Source organism: Mus pahari, chromosome 14, assembly GCF_900095145.1.
Source record: "Mus pahari chromosome 14, PAHARI_EIJ_v1.1, whole genome shotgun sequence".
In the NCBI taxonomy this organism is placed as follows: domain Eukaryota; kingdom Metazoa; phylum Chordata; class Mammalia; order Rodentia; family Muridae; genus Mus; species Mus pahari.
This window is the reverse complement of record NC_034603.1, coordinates 72,725,691-72,741,423: the sequence shown is the minus strand read 5'-3', so window position 1 is coordinate 72,741,423 and position 15,733 is coordinate 72,725,691. Positions and strand designations below refer to the sequence as shown.

Genomic DNA, 15,733 nt, shown 5'->3' with positions numbered 1-15,733 from the left:
ACTCACAGGTGTGAGAGCCACAGGTGTGAACCCACACACATGCAGACTCACAGGTGTGAGGGCCACAGGTGTGAACCCACACACATGAAGACTCACAGGTGTGGGGGACACAGGTGTGAGTGTGGACCTCACACAGGAGAATCCAGAGGCAGGAAAGAGAAACCCACCAGGAGGTTTCCTTCCCATGCTTCTGGTACCTCCTGCACTAGACCTGTGTGAATGTTCTTCTTTCTCCAGGGCATTTTGTTGTTATTGCCTTTAGTAGACTATCATGCTTGGCAGAGAGGTGCTCTCTCCCATTGGTGCTTTTAACAGAATTTGTCTTCTCTCAACACAGACCCAGTTGTCCAACAAGAAAGCCTGCTGTGTGCAAATGAGACTAAGCTAAAGAAGCCAGCTCGAGAGAGAAGAAAGTTAGCCCCACCCTCACAACTCATGAGAATGGCTGGGAAACCCCGTGAGAGACAGAAAAAAGGAGAGCCTAGTGCTCATGCCCAGAATGAGCCCCACACTGCCCTCTCACAGACATTCCAGCCAATGAATGGTTCTCAAGTGCCGAATGAGTCCTTAGGACCTTCATTCCTTCCTGCCACCGTGGTAGGACCAAGAAGGGCACCATTTAGGTTCCACGACGAAGATTTTTATTCTGCATTATCACTAAACAATGAACAAGAGAACTATGACACGGAAGAGGAGACTCACATGGAGGAAGAGCTCCTTCTGGCTGGGATGCGCTCTCCTCCCAGCTATAAAAGGAGCCGGTTTCTCGGGACATCAGCTGCTCAAAATAGAAATGTGGAGGAAAATGCTGAAAATCTCAGAGGAAATTCTCTAAGATGGAGTGAGCCCAGCCCTGGATCTCCAAGAAAAAACAGTGCCACAGAGCCAGCGACAAAGCAGCCTCCTCCTGGGCAAAGGTTACCCAGGGAATTGGCTAAAGAGAACCCCGGTGGAGACCAAGATAAGAAGACTCCTGTTCCAGGGGATGCCACATCTGATGGTAATACCCAGGTCAGTGCTGACGATGTGTCCAGCGGTGGTACCATGGAAGACAGGCGTGGTACCTTGGAAGACAGGCGTGGTACCGTGGAAGACAGGCATGGTACCGTGGAAGACAGGCCTGCTGTTCAAAATTATGAGAGAGACTGGCAACATTACTATAGTGGTTCTAGGACCTCGTTTGACTGCTTAATTTCTGGGAGACCCACAGCTCCAAGATCATCCATGACTCCATCTTACAATGCTCATGGGTCACTGCTCCATTCTGCTCTGATAGATGACATCCCGGCAAACTTGTCCATGTCATCTATCCTAGTCCCAAGTTCAGACTTAGAGGAAAACCTAAGGTTTAATGTACGCCGGCCACTCTCACCCATCAGAAATAGAAACCCATTGGCCGCTGCTGAAGGCCACAGTGATGAAACCCAGGGTGCACAGGCAATGGCTTCAACAAGTCACACTCAGGAGCCTCCATTACTGGCAGATCTACCAAATCCACAAAGCAGTGTGGCCTTAGGGGACTCTCCCAGCTCTCCTACAAGACGACATTTACAAGGCCATTTCTACATGCCTGGGTCCCTGCAGGAAAATATACCTTTTACTTTCTTTGCAGTATCTGATTTTGCAAATCAAAATGATAACGGGACCAGTGTTAGAGTCTCTGGTGTCATGGATGAAAAGGCCACAGAAATAAAGGCAGACCCTGAGAAACTCAGGAAATTGCAAGAAAGGTAAGGATTTGTTGTAACTATACACTGCCCCCATTCCACCCCCACCCCCACCCCATACTGAGCTAACCATTGCCTTTATTAGAGAAATGTGGGAACTTTAAGTCACAGTCATGTTCTTCCCTGACATGTTAATGAGACTGATTATTTTAGGAAAATCATCCCTATTTCGTTACCCTTAAAACATGTGTATAAACAGAGAAGAATTTGGCAGTCCCACTCAGCTCCATCCATATATTCCCCAAAGTATCTTTTTCCTTGACTACTTCAGAAAGGCAAGGGCCAGCCACATGGCTCAGTGGGTAAGGGTGCCAGTCTTAGGAGATGAGTTCCATCCCCAAGACCCATACAGTGGGAGAGAATGGACCCTCTGACCTCCACACTTACTCTAGCAAACAGAGGGGCGGGCATGGGGGTGAAGAATATTTTTGCATGCATACATACATACATACATACATACATACATACATACATACATAATAAAAGGCAAATTTCCAGGAACACAAGGATGCCTGGTAGCACAGGGCTCTCCCCTCTCCCCAGCAATTAACTGGGAATTTATTTTATTTTTATTTTCTAAAAAGGTTGCTAACTCCCCAGAGAAGGAACCATTCAGCTCTTGAAGTTCACAGCTCTCTCTCCTGGGACTTCCTGCAAATCCAACCAACAGTTCTAGAATTTAAACCTTCCAAACAGTTACCATAGTTACCCCAGTTCTCTGAAGGGCGGGGCTGGAGTAACCAACTGCCTCATGCAAAGTGTGTGTTCTCTCTCTCTCTCTCTCTCTCTCTCTCTCTCTCTCTCTCTCTCTCTCTCTCTCTCTCTCCTCATGCATGAGAAAAAACACCATCCTTTTTTGAGTTGCCCTTTTCTTTGATCTTTCCTTCCTCCTGAGGTGAGTTTGGGATATTTCACAGCTATGAAACTGGATACTTTTTAAAGCCTTCATTAAACACTGTCAGTCTTCTACCATCTCTTTTATGATAGGGTGTTTACTGTGCCCAAATCTTGGCTTAAGGATCTGGAAATTGATTCTTGGAGCATGAACCTTCTTTGTACATGTCGGTACGGCTCCTCTGGGCCATTAATCACCCTATTGATGTCCATTTGCAAGCAGAAAAATTTCACCACAATGAATAGAAAATGGAAAAAGAGAGAAATAAAACAGATTGCATATACAATCCTCTTCAGAAAGAAGAGCTTGCTTCTCGTTGTGTGTGTGTGCATGCATGTGTGTGCAAGTGTGTGTACATTTGTGCCTCTGTATGTGTATCTGCATAACTGCGTGTGTGCATGACCATGCAGAGGCCTGAACTTGACCTCAGGTGAACTCTTCAGTTGCTCTCCACTTGTTTCTTGAGGTGGGTTCTCTCACTGAACCACAGCCCTCCAATTTCAGCTAATCTAGCTAGCCACAGCCCCCTGCTCCCCATCCCCTGACTCAAGTTCAGGGGTCACAGGTGACTCCACATCTATCCTGCTAAGAGCTTTCTAGTTCTTTGTGTCTTTTCTTTTCATGGTTAAACAAGCTACAAGAAGACCATCCATGGCTAAGGCCAAGAGAACTTATATAAACCCATCACCACCAACCCCCAAATGTAGCTTCAGACATACCGATCAGACGTCTAGACTCCAACCATCCCAAAGTGATGTCTTTGGACTCAAAATCATTTCTTTTAAAATGCAGGAGCTTCTTGACATGGGTCTCTGCATTAAGCATCCATCACTCACTGAGCATTTGTTTTACCATGTGCTCTCTCTCTCTGTATAGAGCAAAGCCTAACGTCATTTCAAAAATGTCCATTTTAGGAATTGTTTGTAAATAAAGATTTATTTATTTTGACATAGCAGAGCCAGCAACCCTGGCTGGCCTGGAACTCACTCTGCAGATCAGGCTGATCTCAAAGTCATAAGGGATATGCTAGCCTCTGTCTCCCAAATGTTGGGTATTTTGTGGATTTTCCCCCTTGTGAAGTAGTTGTCCCGAGATTGCTGCTGGTCTACACAGCCACCGAAATCATGCACTCTGTGCTCTACAGATGCTGGGCAACCCACGAGTCTGTCCTGCTCCATTGGGCCTTCTTTGCCTTTCCTGACCTGGTATCATAGCATTCTAACATCTGCCTTCCTCCCCACGACATTTAGAGCATCCTTGACTACACACTGGGGCTGAGTCTGCTGGCTGGGGCCGTGTCATTGGAATTACATTGAACCTATGTGCTGGTCCAGCAGTGCTGACAACTGGGAAACCCCGGCTCTTGGTTTGCATGGCTTTGCTCTGCTCTAGTGTCTTTATGCGCATCTATCATTTTCTTTACAAAAGCCCTTTGCTTCATCTCTGGTTCTTTATTTGCTGTTATTTGCTATTGAAATGGTTTTTCAATTCTAACTCTTGATGGCTCACGTACAGAAATGCAATTGACTATAATTTTTATTTTCTCTGTGTTCCGTAAAACTCTCTTATTGTGTACATGCAGTACTTTGTCTGTAGATTGTTTGGATTTCCTATGTAGAAAATAGTTTTGACTGTGAATAACATTTCCATTCCTCTCATTTCAAACCTTGTATTTTTAATGCTGTTTTAAAGCTTACAGTATTATATCCATGTTTTAAGGATGGCTGGTTTTATATTAAATGTTCATTGCCTATCAACGAGCCTCCTTTCAGAGCATAACCACACTTGCTTGACCAAGGAAAGTTTCCGGAAAACACACACCTGAGATCATAGGGAGCAGGCATGCCTAGGGTTCCCAGTATGCATTGTAAAATGGCCTTTTAAGGAATTCCTAGGTGCTGGGGAGACAGCTTAGTCTGTGCAGTGCTTACCTTGGTCTTACAAGCATCTGAGGTTGGATCCCCCGCATCCACATAAAACTCTAGGCAAGGACGAGACACTCCCTGGGATTTGCTGGCCAGCCAGTCTAGCTAGTTGGTAAGCTCCACATGCAGTAAGAGACCCTGTCTTAAAACTAAGGTGACCAGCCTGGTCTTCAGAGTGAGTTCCAGGACAGCCAGGGCTACACAGAGAAACCCTGTCTCGAAAAACCAAAAAAAAAAAAAAAACTAAGGTGAAACAGATGGGACAACACAGCATTTGGGAGGTAGATGTAGGCCAGTCTCTGAGTTTGAGACCCGACTGCTTTATGCAGCAAGTTCCAGGCCAGCCAAGTTACACAGAGAGATCCTGTCTCAGGAAAAAAAAAATCACAATAAAAAGGTAGAGGAATGGAGGAAGACACCCAACATTAACCCTAGTCACCATATGCACACATATACCCAGTCGCCATGTGCATATACACACACACATGCAGACATACACACAGAAAATTTAATGTTATCTCCAACTGAACCTGGGATATCATCTCTTACAGCTCTTACATTTGCTGCCACACAAAGACCACTCAAATGTTCATAATTATTTTCTTCTAGTATTTTTATATTTTTATACACCATAGAAACTAATGATATGGGATATTTTTGTTGTCGTTGTTCTCGTTCGAATTTCTGAACATAATTCAAAGGTGTCAGGGACCAGCTTTGAACACAGGAGCTATGACCTCCTGTGAGTTTACCAGTTTACACAGCCAGCTTCCTCAAGGAGGTGAAGGCAGAGAGAAGGGCTCAGCCTTTGCTTTAGGCATAATCCCTCATCCCCCCTCCCACCTTTTATACTGATGGGAATTGAAGCCATGACCTTTCAACAAGCCAGGCAAACTCCCACTGAGTTACATGCCTCATCTGTCTCCTTACTTCTTCATTAGAGGTGCTGGTCCCTCCCACTGAGCTCACAAGGCTGCACGGGAGCCTATTGTGCAAAGCAAGGATCAATAACTCCATCTGGAGAAATCCTTACAGAGTCGGAAGGAATGGCGGGCGAGCCCCAGAAGCCCAGGCAGACAGGAGCGGGGGTTGCTGCTCCTTTCTCCTGTGAATACCCTGGGAAATGGTATTTGTAGAAACAACAAACATGGGGACTCCTGGTCACGGGGCCTTGTTTTCTGTTTAGTCTCCTGGAGGAGGACTCGGAGGAGGAGGGAGACTTGTGTCGAATCTGTCAGATAGCCGGGGGTTCCCCAGCCAACCCCCTCCTGGAGCCTTGCGGCTGCGTGGGAAGTCTACGGTTTGTTCACCAAGAGTGCCTGAAAAAGTGGCTGAAAGTGAAAATAACATCAGGTAGGTGGGGATGAGAGACGCAAGCGTGTGGCGGCGAGCATGAAGCGGCATATAATTAATGTGAGATGTCACAGTGTGGGCTCAATGTCAGAGAAACGTGGCCAAGCCCAGGATTCTTGGTTTTTTTGTTGTTGTTGTTTGTTTTTTGTTTTTTGTTTTTTTAAAGACAGGGTTTCTCTGTGTAGCTCTGGCTGTCCTGGAACTCACTCTGTAGACCAGGCTGGGGATTCTTGTCTAAAAATGCTGTGATGGGAGGGTAAACGAATGGTGTGTGTGTGTGTGTGTGTGCGCGCGCTTAAATCTGAGAGATTCTCAGACCTCAAGCCTCCTGCTTGAGGCCTGCACAAAGCTTTCCTCCGAGGAGGAATGAGATTTGCCAACAAACCCTCAGCGAGCATGCGGCAGCCCTGTCCAGATAGGAGCTGCTCCATCATGAGAGACCCCCCACAAAGACACACAGACACCTACCAAGGTCATGGTGAGGAGGGGTGTCACATAAGACTCCAACCAGGAGCTGGGGAGATGACTCCAGGGTTAAGAGTGCTTGCTACTCTTGCAGAGGACCCAAGTTCAGTTCCCAGCACCCACATCAAGCAGCTTATAAAACCATCTGTAACTCCAGCTCCAGGGGATCTGCTGCCCCCTTCTGGCCCCTGCAGGTACTCATGCACATGTGTGCATACACATCCTCATAAATAAAATCCTTCTTTAAAAAGAGTGCAAGCAATTCTTCCTGTTTGCCTGATGGGTAAGAAGAGCGTCACTCGGATTTTCTAGATCTCTATTAAAGAGCCTCACTGGTGACAATTTTGTCAGACTGATCTCATGCCTGGGTGTGAAGCCCCTTCTCGAGTCCCCTAGGAAGTGACAACCTCAATACAGACACATGGGAGTTTGGCTGTAGTGCTCTTGGCAGAGAGTAGGGTTTTTTGTTTTGGGGGGTTTTTTGCCTTTTATAATGAGGAAGAAGCTAGATTATCTACTGGAGGAGGTTAACTGACAGGAGTTCCATTATGGTGGTCAAGTAGGAAACCCCCACTATGTCCTTCAGACCACCCTCCCAGGGATCGATACTCCTCAGCCAGGCCCTGATTCTCTCCTCTTTCATATCCTTATGTGTCTGTCTCTGGCCGGACAGCAGATCTAGAGCATTACCCTGCCCCCACAACTGTAGCTGTCTGCCTTTAGCACGTCATTGAAGTAATCATACTGTTTCAGTCAGGGTTTCTCCTGCACAAAACATCATGACCAAGAAGCAAGTTGGAGAGGAAAGGCTTTATTCAGCTGACACTTCCACACTGCTGTTCATCACCAAAGGAAGTCAGGTTTGGAACTCATGCAGGGCAGGAAGCAGGAGCTGATGCAGAGGCCATGGAGGGATGTTACTTACTGGCTTGCTTCCCCTGGCTTGCTCAGCCTGATCTCTTATAGAACCCAAGACTACCAGCCCAGGGATGGCACCACCCGAAATGGGCCCTCCCACCCTTAATCACTGAGAAAATGCCTTACAGCTGGATCTCATGGAGGCATTTCCTCAAGGGAGGCTCCTTTCTCTGTGATAACTCCAGCTTGTGTCAAGTTGACACACAAAGCCAGCCAGCGCACTGAGTGACTGACATTCTCCTTCCATGGGTGCATCATCCCTTCCTCAAGAAATAGAGAATCAATCCTTAAATGGTTAAGTCCATGTTGACAAGCAAAGAACTCAATCCGAACTAGGGAAGGGGACGTTTGAGGGAGAAGACGTGGATTGCTAATGACTGCCATTGCTGTAGCTTCTCCTTCCCTGGGGAAATACAAACAATGCATCTCTTCATAAGGTCCCAATGACAAACCAAAGTATTATTCCACCAAAGTCTAACCTGGAGAAACACTAAGTTTACTGGGATCACTCACAGTGCATGAATGAGGGGTTACTGGCAGGATGGCGGGCGACCCCAAAGCAGGTACCTTCCAAAGTCGTTAAAGCCACAGAAGTGGAACCCCTCTTTGATTCACTTCCCCCAGCCTGTATATATTAGGATCTAGGACTAAACTGCATACAAATGGCTGGGAGACATGCCTGGAAAACTCCGTGAGGTTCTGCCTAGTGACTTCCCCACTGCCTGCTGTCAACAGACCACCAGCCCCCTCTGTCCAAATGGACTCTCCCAAGCAGGCACAACTGATCTGGTGACCCTGTGGCCATGTTGCTTGAAGGACCTGCATTCTACAACAGCCAAGAGAAGGCTTTCTCTTACTAGAGATTCAAGCCAATTAAACATTTAGCACAGGCCAAAAAGAAAATGGGAAAAAGCACGTTAAATATGATGCTTTTTTTTTTTGGTGCTTGAATATGTTCAGCGGGATGAGAATGGAAGACACATGGATGTCCAGTCAGAGAGAGAGAGAGAGAGAGAGAGAGAGAGAGAGAGAGAGAGAGAGAGAGAAGAAGAGAAGAAGAANGAGAGAGAGAGAGAGAGAGAGAGAGAGAAGAAGAGAAGAAGAAGAAGAAGAAGAAGAAGAAGAAGAAGAAGAAGAAGAAGAAGAAGAAGAAGAAGAAAGAAGAAGAAGAAAGAAGAAGAAGAAAGAAGAAAGAAGAAAGAAAGAAGCAAACAAAATGTAGAAAGGGAGATGAACTTTGCACCCTGCCCTGTAATAGTCCTTATGATTTATTATTTCTTTGTATCCACAGTAGAAACCTAGAACTGGGGTATAAGCTTGCAAAGCCCTGCTCACTAAATAGATGCAGGTAACATATTTTCTAGTAAGGCACACAAACTGAGCCCTGCAACTCTACTGGGGGAACTGTGCGGCACTCTCATTTCCATAGAACAGCAATGGTTCTGTAGTGTCTGCTTCTGCCTTGGGGAAACAGAGCGCTGGTCTCGTTTTCATAAGTACTGCAGCTCAGGGAGCCTTCTACGCTTTTTCCCCAAATGAGCCTGACTTCAGGCTTCTGCTGGCCTCAGATACCGTTGTAACTAGAGTCCACACCTGGGCCCTTGCTCCCTTTTCTCTGGTGGGAGCAAAGGTAAATCTGGTAGCCAAAGGCACTGCTGTGGATCTGGTACTAATTTATTTATTGCAGAACCATGTTAGGTGTGCAAGGGGTGAGGGAGACCGTAAGTCCAACAGTCGCTCCTGTTGCAAAGGCCTGTGTTAGAGAGGATTCACTTCCGTGTAGCAGTTTCAATTTTATGAACCATTATGTTTACATATTTAGATAGAAACAAGATCTGTTATTTAGAAGTCATGGAGACTTCACCTGCCTCAAGCTCAAATAATAAATGTCCACAGAGGGAAAAAGATGTTCAGAACTCAGGGTCAAGGTCATTTTCTCCAGAGGATGGCTGACTTCAAATGAAAACCATTGAAGCTTGAAATTTGTAACTCGGACAGAAGTTCAATCTCAAAATAGCACCTGTCCAAAGTGCTGGCACAAACAGACTCAGGGATGTGCGTGTGTGTGTGTGTGTGTGTGTGTGTGTGTGTGTGTGGTGCACGCGCCCACACTGAGAGAGCTAGCTTCTGATCTACCTTCTTACATATGATTCTTACTCTTGATTCCAGGAGCAGATCTAGGCACTGTAAAGACCTGTGAGATGTGTAAGCAAGGCCTATTGGTCGACCTGGATGACTTCAACATGACTGAATTCTACCACAAGCACCAGCAGTCCCGGGTAAGATACATCACTGCCACTTTCTCCCTGAGGTAGCATAGGCAGAGAATCTAGAGAGAGAGCTCAATGGTTGGGAGCACTTACTGCTCTTCAAGAGGATCTGGTTGGGTTCCCAGCACCCATATCATGGTTCACAACTGTAACTTCAGTTCCAGGGGAACCCAGTGCACCCTTTGGCATGTGTGGTTACCAAAGGCACACCAGCACACACATACACACACACACATGCATACATGCAGACACACATTCATACATAAAGATAAAATAAAATAAACAAATCTTTAATAACTAAGTAGGTTAAAAGTTTGAGCAGAGCAAACTGATCTCTCTGGTCTACGGATTATAAGAAGCCCAAGTGTGAGATGGATCTGAGTCTGTTTGGCTCACTTCTTTGAGAAAGTGTGCCACTAAACCAGAACACTGGAGAACTGAGAAGTCTTGCCATCCTGGGTTGACATCCACCTGCTATTAAGGAGACAAGGGGGAAGCTGGAATAGCCAACTGAACCCGTAGAAACATCAAGAAAGTCTGGGCAGGGCCCATGTCCAAATTTGCTGAAGTTATTTAATAACAACAGAAAATAAACTTAAGGTCTTGGAGGAAATGGTCCCCCAACTTAAATATCAAGTAACCTGGGTAATGAGGACCAGCATTACCCAAGGCTAATAAGCATGAAGCTTGCTGAATGGGCTTTTAACACCCAGGGATCTGGGGATGGAATAAGTGGAGAAAACTCTCCTGGGGCATTTGGATCACATTGCTGAAAATGTGAAAAAGTTAATTAACCTCGGGTGGGAAGGTGATTTATGCCCAAGGCAAAAGTTAATCACTTAATTCTCAGGCAAACAATCTCTTATTTAGAACTACACTCTCCAATAGAGAAGCAACAAGCCACACGTGGCTAATGAGAAGGTGGCTCCTTCTAATCAATACATGTTGTATGTGATAAATACACACTAGATCAAGTACTTGATACAAAAAAGCAAAATATTATATAATTTTATATTAAATCTATACTTCCCATCCTTGTGTCACCTTGACACAAGCTTGAGTTATCTGAAAGGAGGGAACCTCTGTTGAGTACAGGGCTCCATAAGATCCAGCTGTAGGACATTTTCTTAATCGGTGATTAAATGGGGAGGCCCCAGCCCACTGTGGGTGACATCATCTCTGGGTTGGTGGTCCTGGGTTCTATAAGAAAGGAGGCTGAGCAAGACACGTTGAACAAGTCAGTGAGCAGCACCCTTCCAGAGCCTCTGCATCAGTCAGTTCCTACCTCCAGGTTCCTGCCCGGTGCGAGTTCCCGTCTACTTCCTCCATGATGGACTGTGATCTGGAAATGTAAACCCAATAAACCCTTTCCTCCTCATCTTGCCTTTTGGTCATGGTGTTTCATCGAAGCCATGGAAACTCTGGCTGAGACACTTCCTTCGTCCATTTTTCAATATTATAACATGTGTGAGGCTAGGCAACTTTATTAAGAGAACAGGTTGAGGGCTATAGGGGTAGTGGCAGTCCATGCTGAGTACACACTAATACATAAAACACACACACACATATACACACACACACAGAGAGAGAGGAGAGAGAGAGAGAGAGAGAGAGAGAGAGAGAGAGAGAGAGAGAGAGAGAGAGAGAGAGATTTTGAGATTATTATGTAGATCACATTCTTAGGTTCAAGGGCTCATATCTGGTGATAGTCTGCTTGCTGGCAGATTCCTGAAGCAGAATACAGTATTACATGAAAAGGGACAGATAGTGTGCACATGTGTGCATCTGTGTTCTGATCTTACTTCTTATAAGTCCATCCAGGACTTATAAGACCTTTAAGTCCAACCAGGACACAGTCACAGGTCTTCATCTGGATGTCCTTATCTGAACCTCTCCCCTCCCAGACACCCTAACAATAGGGTTAGATTAGCTTCCCAGCTTCTTGTGGATTTTCAAGCTATTCGTGTTTTTACTTAGCATAAGAAACAGTTTTGAGATGGAAATATGACTCAGTGGTTAAGAGCACTGGCTGCTCTGGAAGAGAAGCCAGGTTGGATTCCCAGCATCCACTCGGCAGCTCACCACCCTCTGTAACTCTAATCCTAGGAGACCTGATGCCCTCTTCTGGCCTCTGCAGATAGCAGGCGTGCATGGGGCATACAGACAAGCACACTCTCATGCATATAAAATTTAAAAATTCAGAAACATTTCCATACACACGTGACTGTACTTTGGTCATATTCACACATGCCCTGTAGGAATCCGAGACGTCTTCGTGCTTGTGATGAGCACCAGAGGAACCTGCAGTGTTAGCACACGGGGTTGCTCCCTCGAGGGGAGGGGTGCAGTACCCATCATTCCCGAGGGAGGCTGGAGCAGATGTGTTTTCTAGCCTGGTGTGACTAGAGACTTTTCTGCACCAGACCCTTGCTTTTCTCAACCTATAGACCCTATCCTTATGGACTTTACAAAGCATTTCAGTGGATTCAGGGCTGACCTGTACTTAGTTTACTTTGGCCCTCAGGGAGAGATACATAGGCTTTATTGTGCACGCAGAATTGAGTTAATTATCAGCAGAAAAGTTTCCACCAAATGGTGCTGTGCTTAAATATGCCTAAAATAAACCACTTGGGTCAGACTCCAGAAGTTCGAAGCAGCACTGGCTACTGAGCTGTGTTGAGCTGAACGGCTTCTTGCCTCCCGGGGCTGGTCACTCTGCTGGCCGTGAAGGTAGCAGAGAGCCCTGTGTACCCTGACCTGTCCTCTACTTCCCCATCCTGCCCTCTCCCCTGTAACTTCAATTTTTTTCAAACCTTATTTTTAATGATGGTTCTTAAACACTAACCTCCCCTGTAGCCAACCACCAACCATAGGTAGTGGGAAAAGAAAGGATACAGGGGAAGTGGACCTGTTTAGAAAGGTTCCTTGGAGCAACTCCTGTCTGTGTGGTCTAGAAATGGGCAGTTGAGTTCACAGGTTAGCAGGCAGCGGCAGCTCAATCCACTCACAAACACCTCACAGACACACCCGCAGTCCAGTTTAGTAGCGTCAGGTTAGCAACAGCGATGACACAACCTAGCAGAGCCAGCCAGGTCCCAGCCCCCGCTTGAGTCAGCAGATGGGACCCAGAGAGACACCAGACGTTCTCGGCTGTGCCTTTCTCAGGGAAGCGAAGATCAGCAAAGACTCAAGACCCACAAGCATTGGACAGCTAGCTGTGCCAGCAAGCCAAGCTCTATCACTCTGTGGAGTCCTGTTTATGCCCTCCAAACATCACGTGTCCTCCATGGGCCCTGCCTCTGCATGTGCATCCAATCAACCTGAATCCTCGGAAGCAGCTAGAAACTGTAGCGTACCATCAGGTGTTTTGGCTGTGTTTCTCCCTGTGGAGTCCCGACAAATGCAGCTCAACTATGCAACGTAAGGCAGACCAATACATGCATGCTGTTAGCAAAGAATCCTTCATTACGGGTCCTTTCACATGCTTGCCTTAGCAGAACATCCTCTCTCCCTTGTCTGCTTCAGTGAAACGTCCCTTATGAGTCAGCCTTAACCTTTCACACCTGTGTCCACTTTAACGAAATGTTCCTTCACGTGTTTGCTCCAGCAAAACACCATCCAACCGACTTTGCAAAGAACTCTTTAAATTTCCACTTCACTCCCCAGATAAGGTTCCCACTCCACATCCTTCACCCCCAGAATGTTACCCAAAGCTCTGTTTTGGCTCCCAGCTCTGAAGCCTAAGGTCTAAGATTGAGCCCCGTTACTCTGGGCCTCTGGTGAGAGCGGCCCTCTGTGCAGAAGCCTAGTGGAGCAGACTGCTCACCTTCGCAGCTAAGAAGCAGAGGGAGAAAGAAGGTACTCCACATTCTCCTTCAAGAGCATGGATAGCTAAGGACCTCCCCTGGGTCTCCTCCCTAAAGGCTTCACCACCTCCTAACAGGGGACCAAACCTCTGACATGGGCATCACAGCAAGGGGTGGGCGGTTTCACAGAAGAGCCTTGGACTAACTCTGCTCTTTGAGAGGACCCGGGTCCGGTTCCTGGCAACCACGTGGTGGCTCCTAACTGTCCAGCTCCAGGAGATCATATTCACTCTTCAGACCGCCATGGGCACTTCATGTATGTAGTGCACATACACACGCACAGGCAAAACACTCACACTCACACACGGATCAATATACAATTCTTTAAATGCAGAGATAAGACTTAGGTCTCAAGAACCATGTAAGAATGGAATGAAGTACTTTAAAAGCCTGACAGCATAGGCATCTGTGCCCAGGGGTGTTTTCTTCAAAACTGAAAGCAAAACGGAGAGTTTGTGAAAGAATGAATTCCAAAATAAAAAAATAAATAAAAATTCATACTCTGGGGCCAGCAAGATGTCTCACTAGGTAAAGGTGCTTGTAGCATAAGGCTGACGACCTGAGTTCAATCCCCAGGACCCACTTGGAAGGAGAGAAGTGACTTCCAATGGCTGTCTCTGCCCCCCTTCCGTGCCCTGTGGCACACACTCCCATACACACTCCCATACACACTCCCATACACACTCTCATACACACTCCCATACACACTCCCATACACACTCCCATACACACTCCCATACACACTCCCATACACACTCCATACACCCTGTGGCACACACTCCCATACACACTCCATACACCCTGTGGCACACACTCCCACACACACTCCCATGAGTGAGGAAGTAAATAAAACAAATAAATAAATGTCGCATTGATAATTTTGGAGTATAACCCCCCAGGCAGCTTAACACCCTCTCCACAAACACTGGTCTTGCACGTGTGTATGTACGCCCCATACCTTGAGGCCTCCAGGTATAGCAGGGTAACCATCTAGGCTTGTTTAAGAACACTCTGATGGTCGGTCACACAATAAAATCACCTAGCAACACATTTCCCAGAATGTGTCCCTGGGCCTAAGCAACATATAGCTATAATTATACATTGAAATGATGTTTTAGATATACTGGGTTAATAAAATATCTTGTTCATATTAATTTCATTGGTTTTTAAAACTCTCACGTGGCTGCTGTAATTTTTCAAATTGCATATGTGGTTTGCATTTGTGCCTCGATTTGTATCGTAATACATAGTTATGATCTAGAGGCAGTAATATTTATTATAAAATAAGCAATTAATAAATATTTACCACATAAATTTCGCCCAGCATTACCGTTATAACTTAAAGCTACCTTCCCTTAAAATATACCTCCCACCAGGGCTGGAGAGATGGCTCAGCATTTAAGAGCACTGACTGCTCTTCCAGAGGTCCTGAGTTCAAATCCCAGCAACCACATGGTGGCTCACAACCATTCATAATGAGATCTGACTCCCTCTTCTGGTATGTCTGATGACAGCTACAGTGTACTCATATAAATGAAATAAATAAATCTTTTAAAAAATTGTCTATTAATATGTATCCCAAAATTAATAACCACGATTGTGAAGCACATAATTTTGAAACTGTAAGATCATTGTTAAACCAAAAGTCCCCCTTAGAGGGGACTTAATTTGACTCTTACGTCCAGGTTTTTTTCTGCAAACATTTTGACAGCTATATAGTAAATTTGAGACCAGCATGAGCTACACAGCCTCTGTCTCACATAAACAACAGCAACAACAAAACCATGCAAAAATTCTCCCTGGTTTGACACCCCAGATGACAGTTTGTAACCTTTTCGTGGCAAATCTCTCTCCCTGTTCAAATGCTGATGCCCAGGTGTAACTCCAGAAGTTCCATTGGCCTGGGATGGAGACAGGTGTCATTTGTTTTCAATTGTGGGAAATATCTATACTATAAAAGGTTAGCGTTCAAAGCTTTTACTGAGCACCTACTGATGTGTTAGAATGGCAGGTCAGGTCTCAACAGCACACTAGGCCAAGACAGTTCCATGTGGAAGAGGTTTTATTGGGAGGGAGAGACAAAGTGCAGGCAGAAAGAGAAGAAGGCGGGGGGGTGTTCTCCTTATTTATATGGAAAATGATGTAATGCAGGTAAAGGTGGGAGGTGAGCCAAGTGGATTCTAGAAATATGTGCCTGTTGCCTTGGCAACAGGTCTGCAGGTCAAGCCATCACCTATGTGATGTCATAGGTTTGGGAGGACCTGATGCCAACACCTACTCACTCTCTCTCTCTCTCTCTCTCTCTCTCTCTCTC

At 45.9% G+C, this 15,733-nt stretch overlaps 1 protein-coding gene across 2 annotated transcripts in view; it reads left to right on the top strand.

The window, feature by feature from the left end:
* The window catches only part of March10 (membrane associated ring-CH-type finger 10), a 91,218-nt gene that overhangs the window by 60,116 nt on the left and 15,369 nt on the right, over nt 1-15,733 (top strand). Inside the window, exons 7-10 of one of the 2 annotated variants that reach the window (XM_021213702.1) lie at nt 338-1,055; nt 1,119-1,730; nt 5,734-5,900; nt 9,453-9,562. In XM_021213702.1, the coding sequence (XP_021069361.1) occupies nt 338-1,055; nt 1,119-1,730; nt 5,734-5,900; nt 9,453-9,562 (1,607 nt within the window). Of the gene's footprint in view, nt 1-337; nt 1,731-5,733; nt 5,901-9,452; nt 9,563-15,733 lie in introns of both variants that reach the window. The other variant, XM_029546299.1, reaches the window with a different exon arrangement.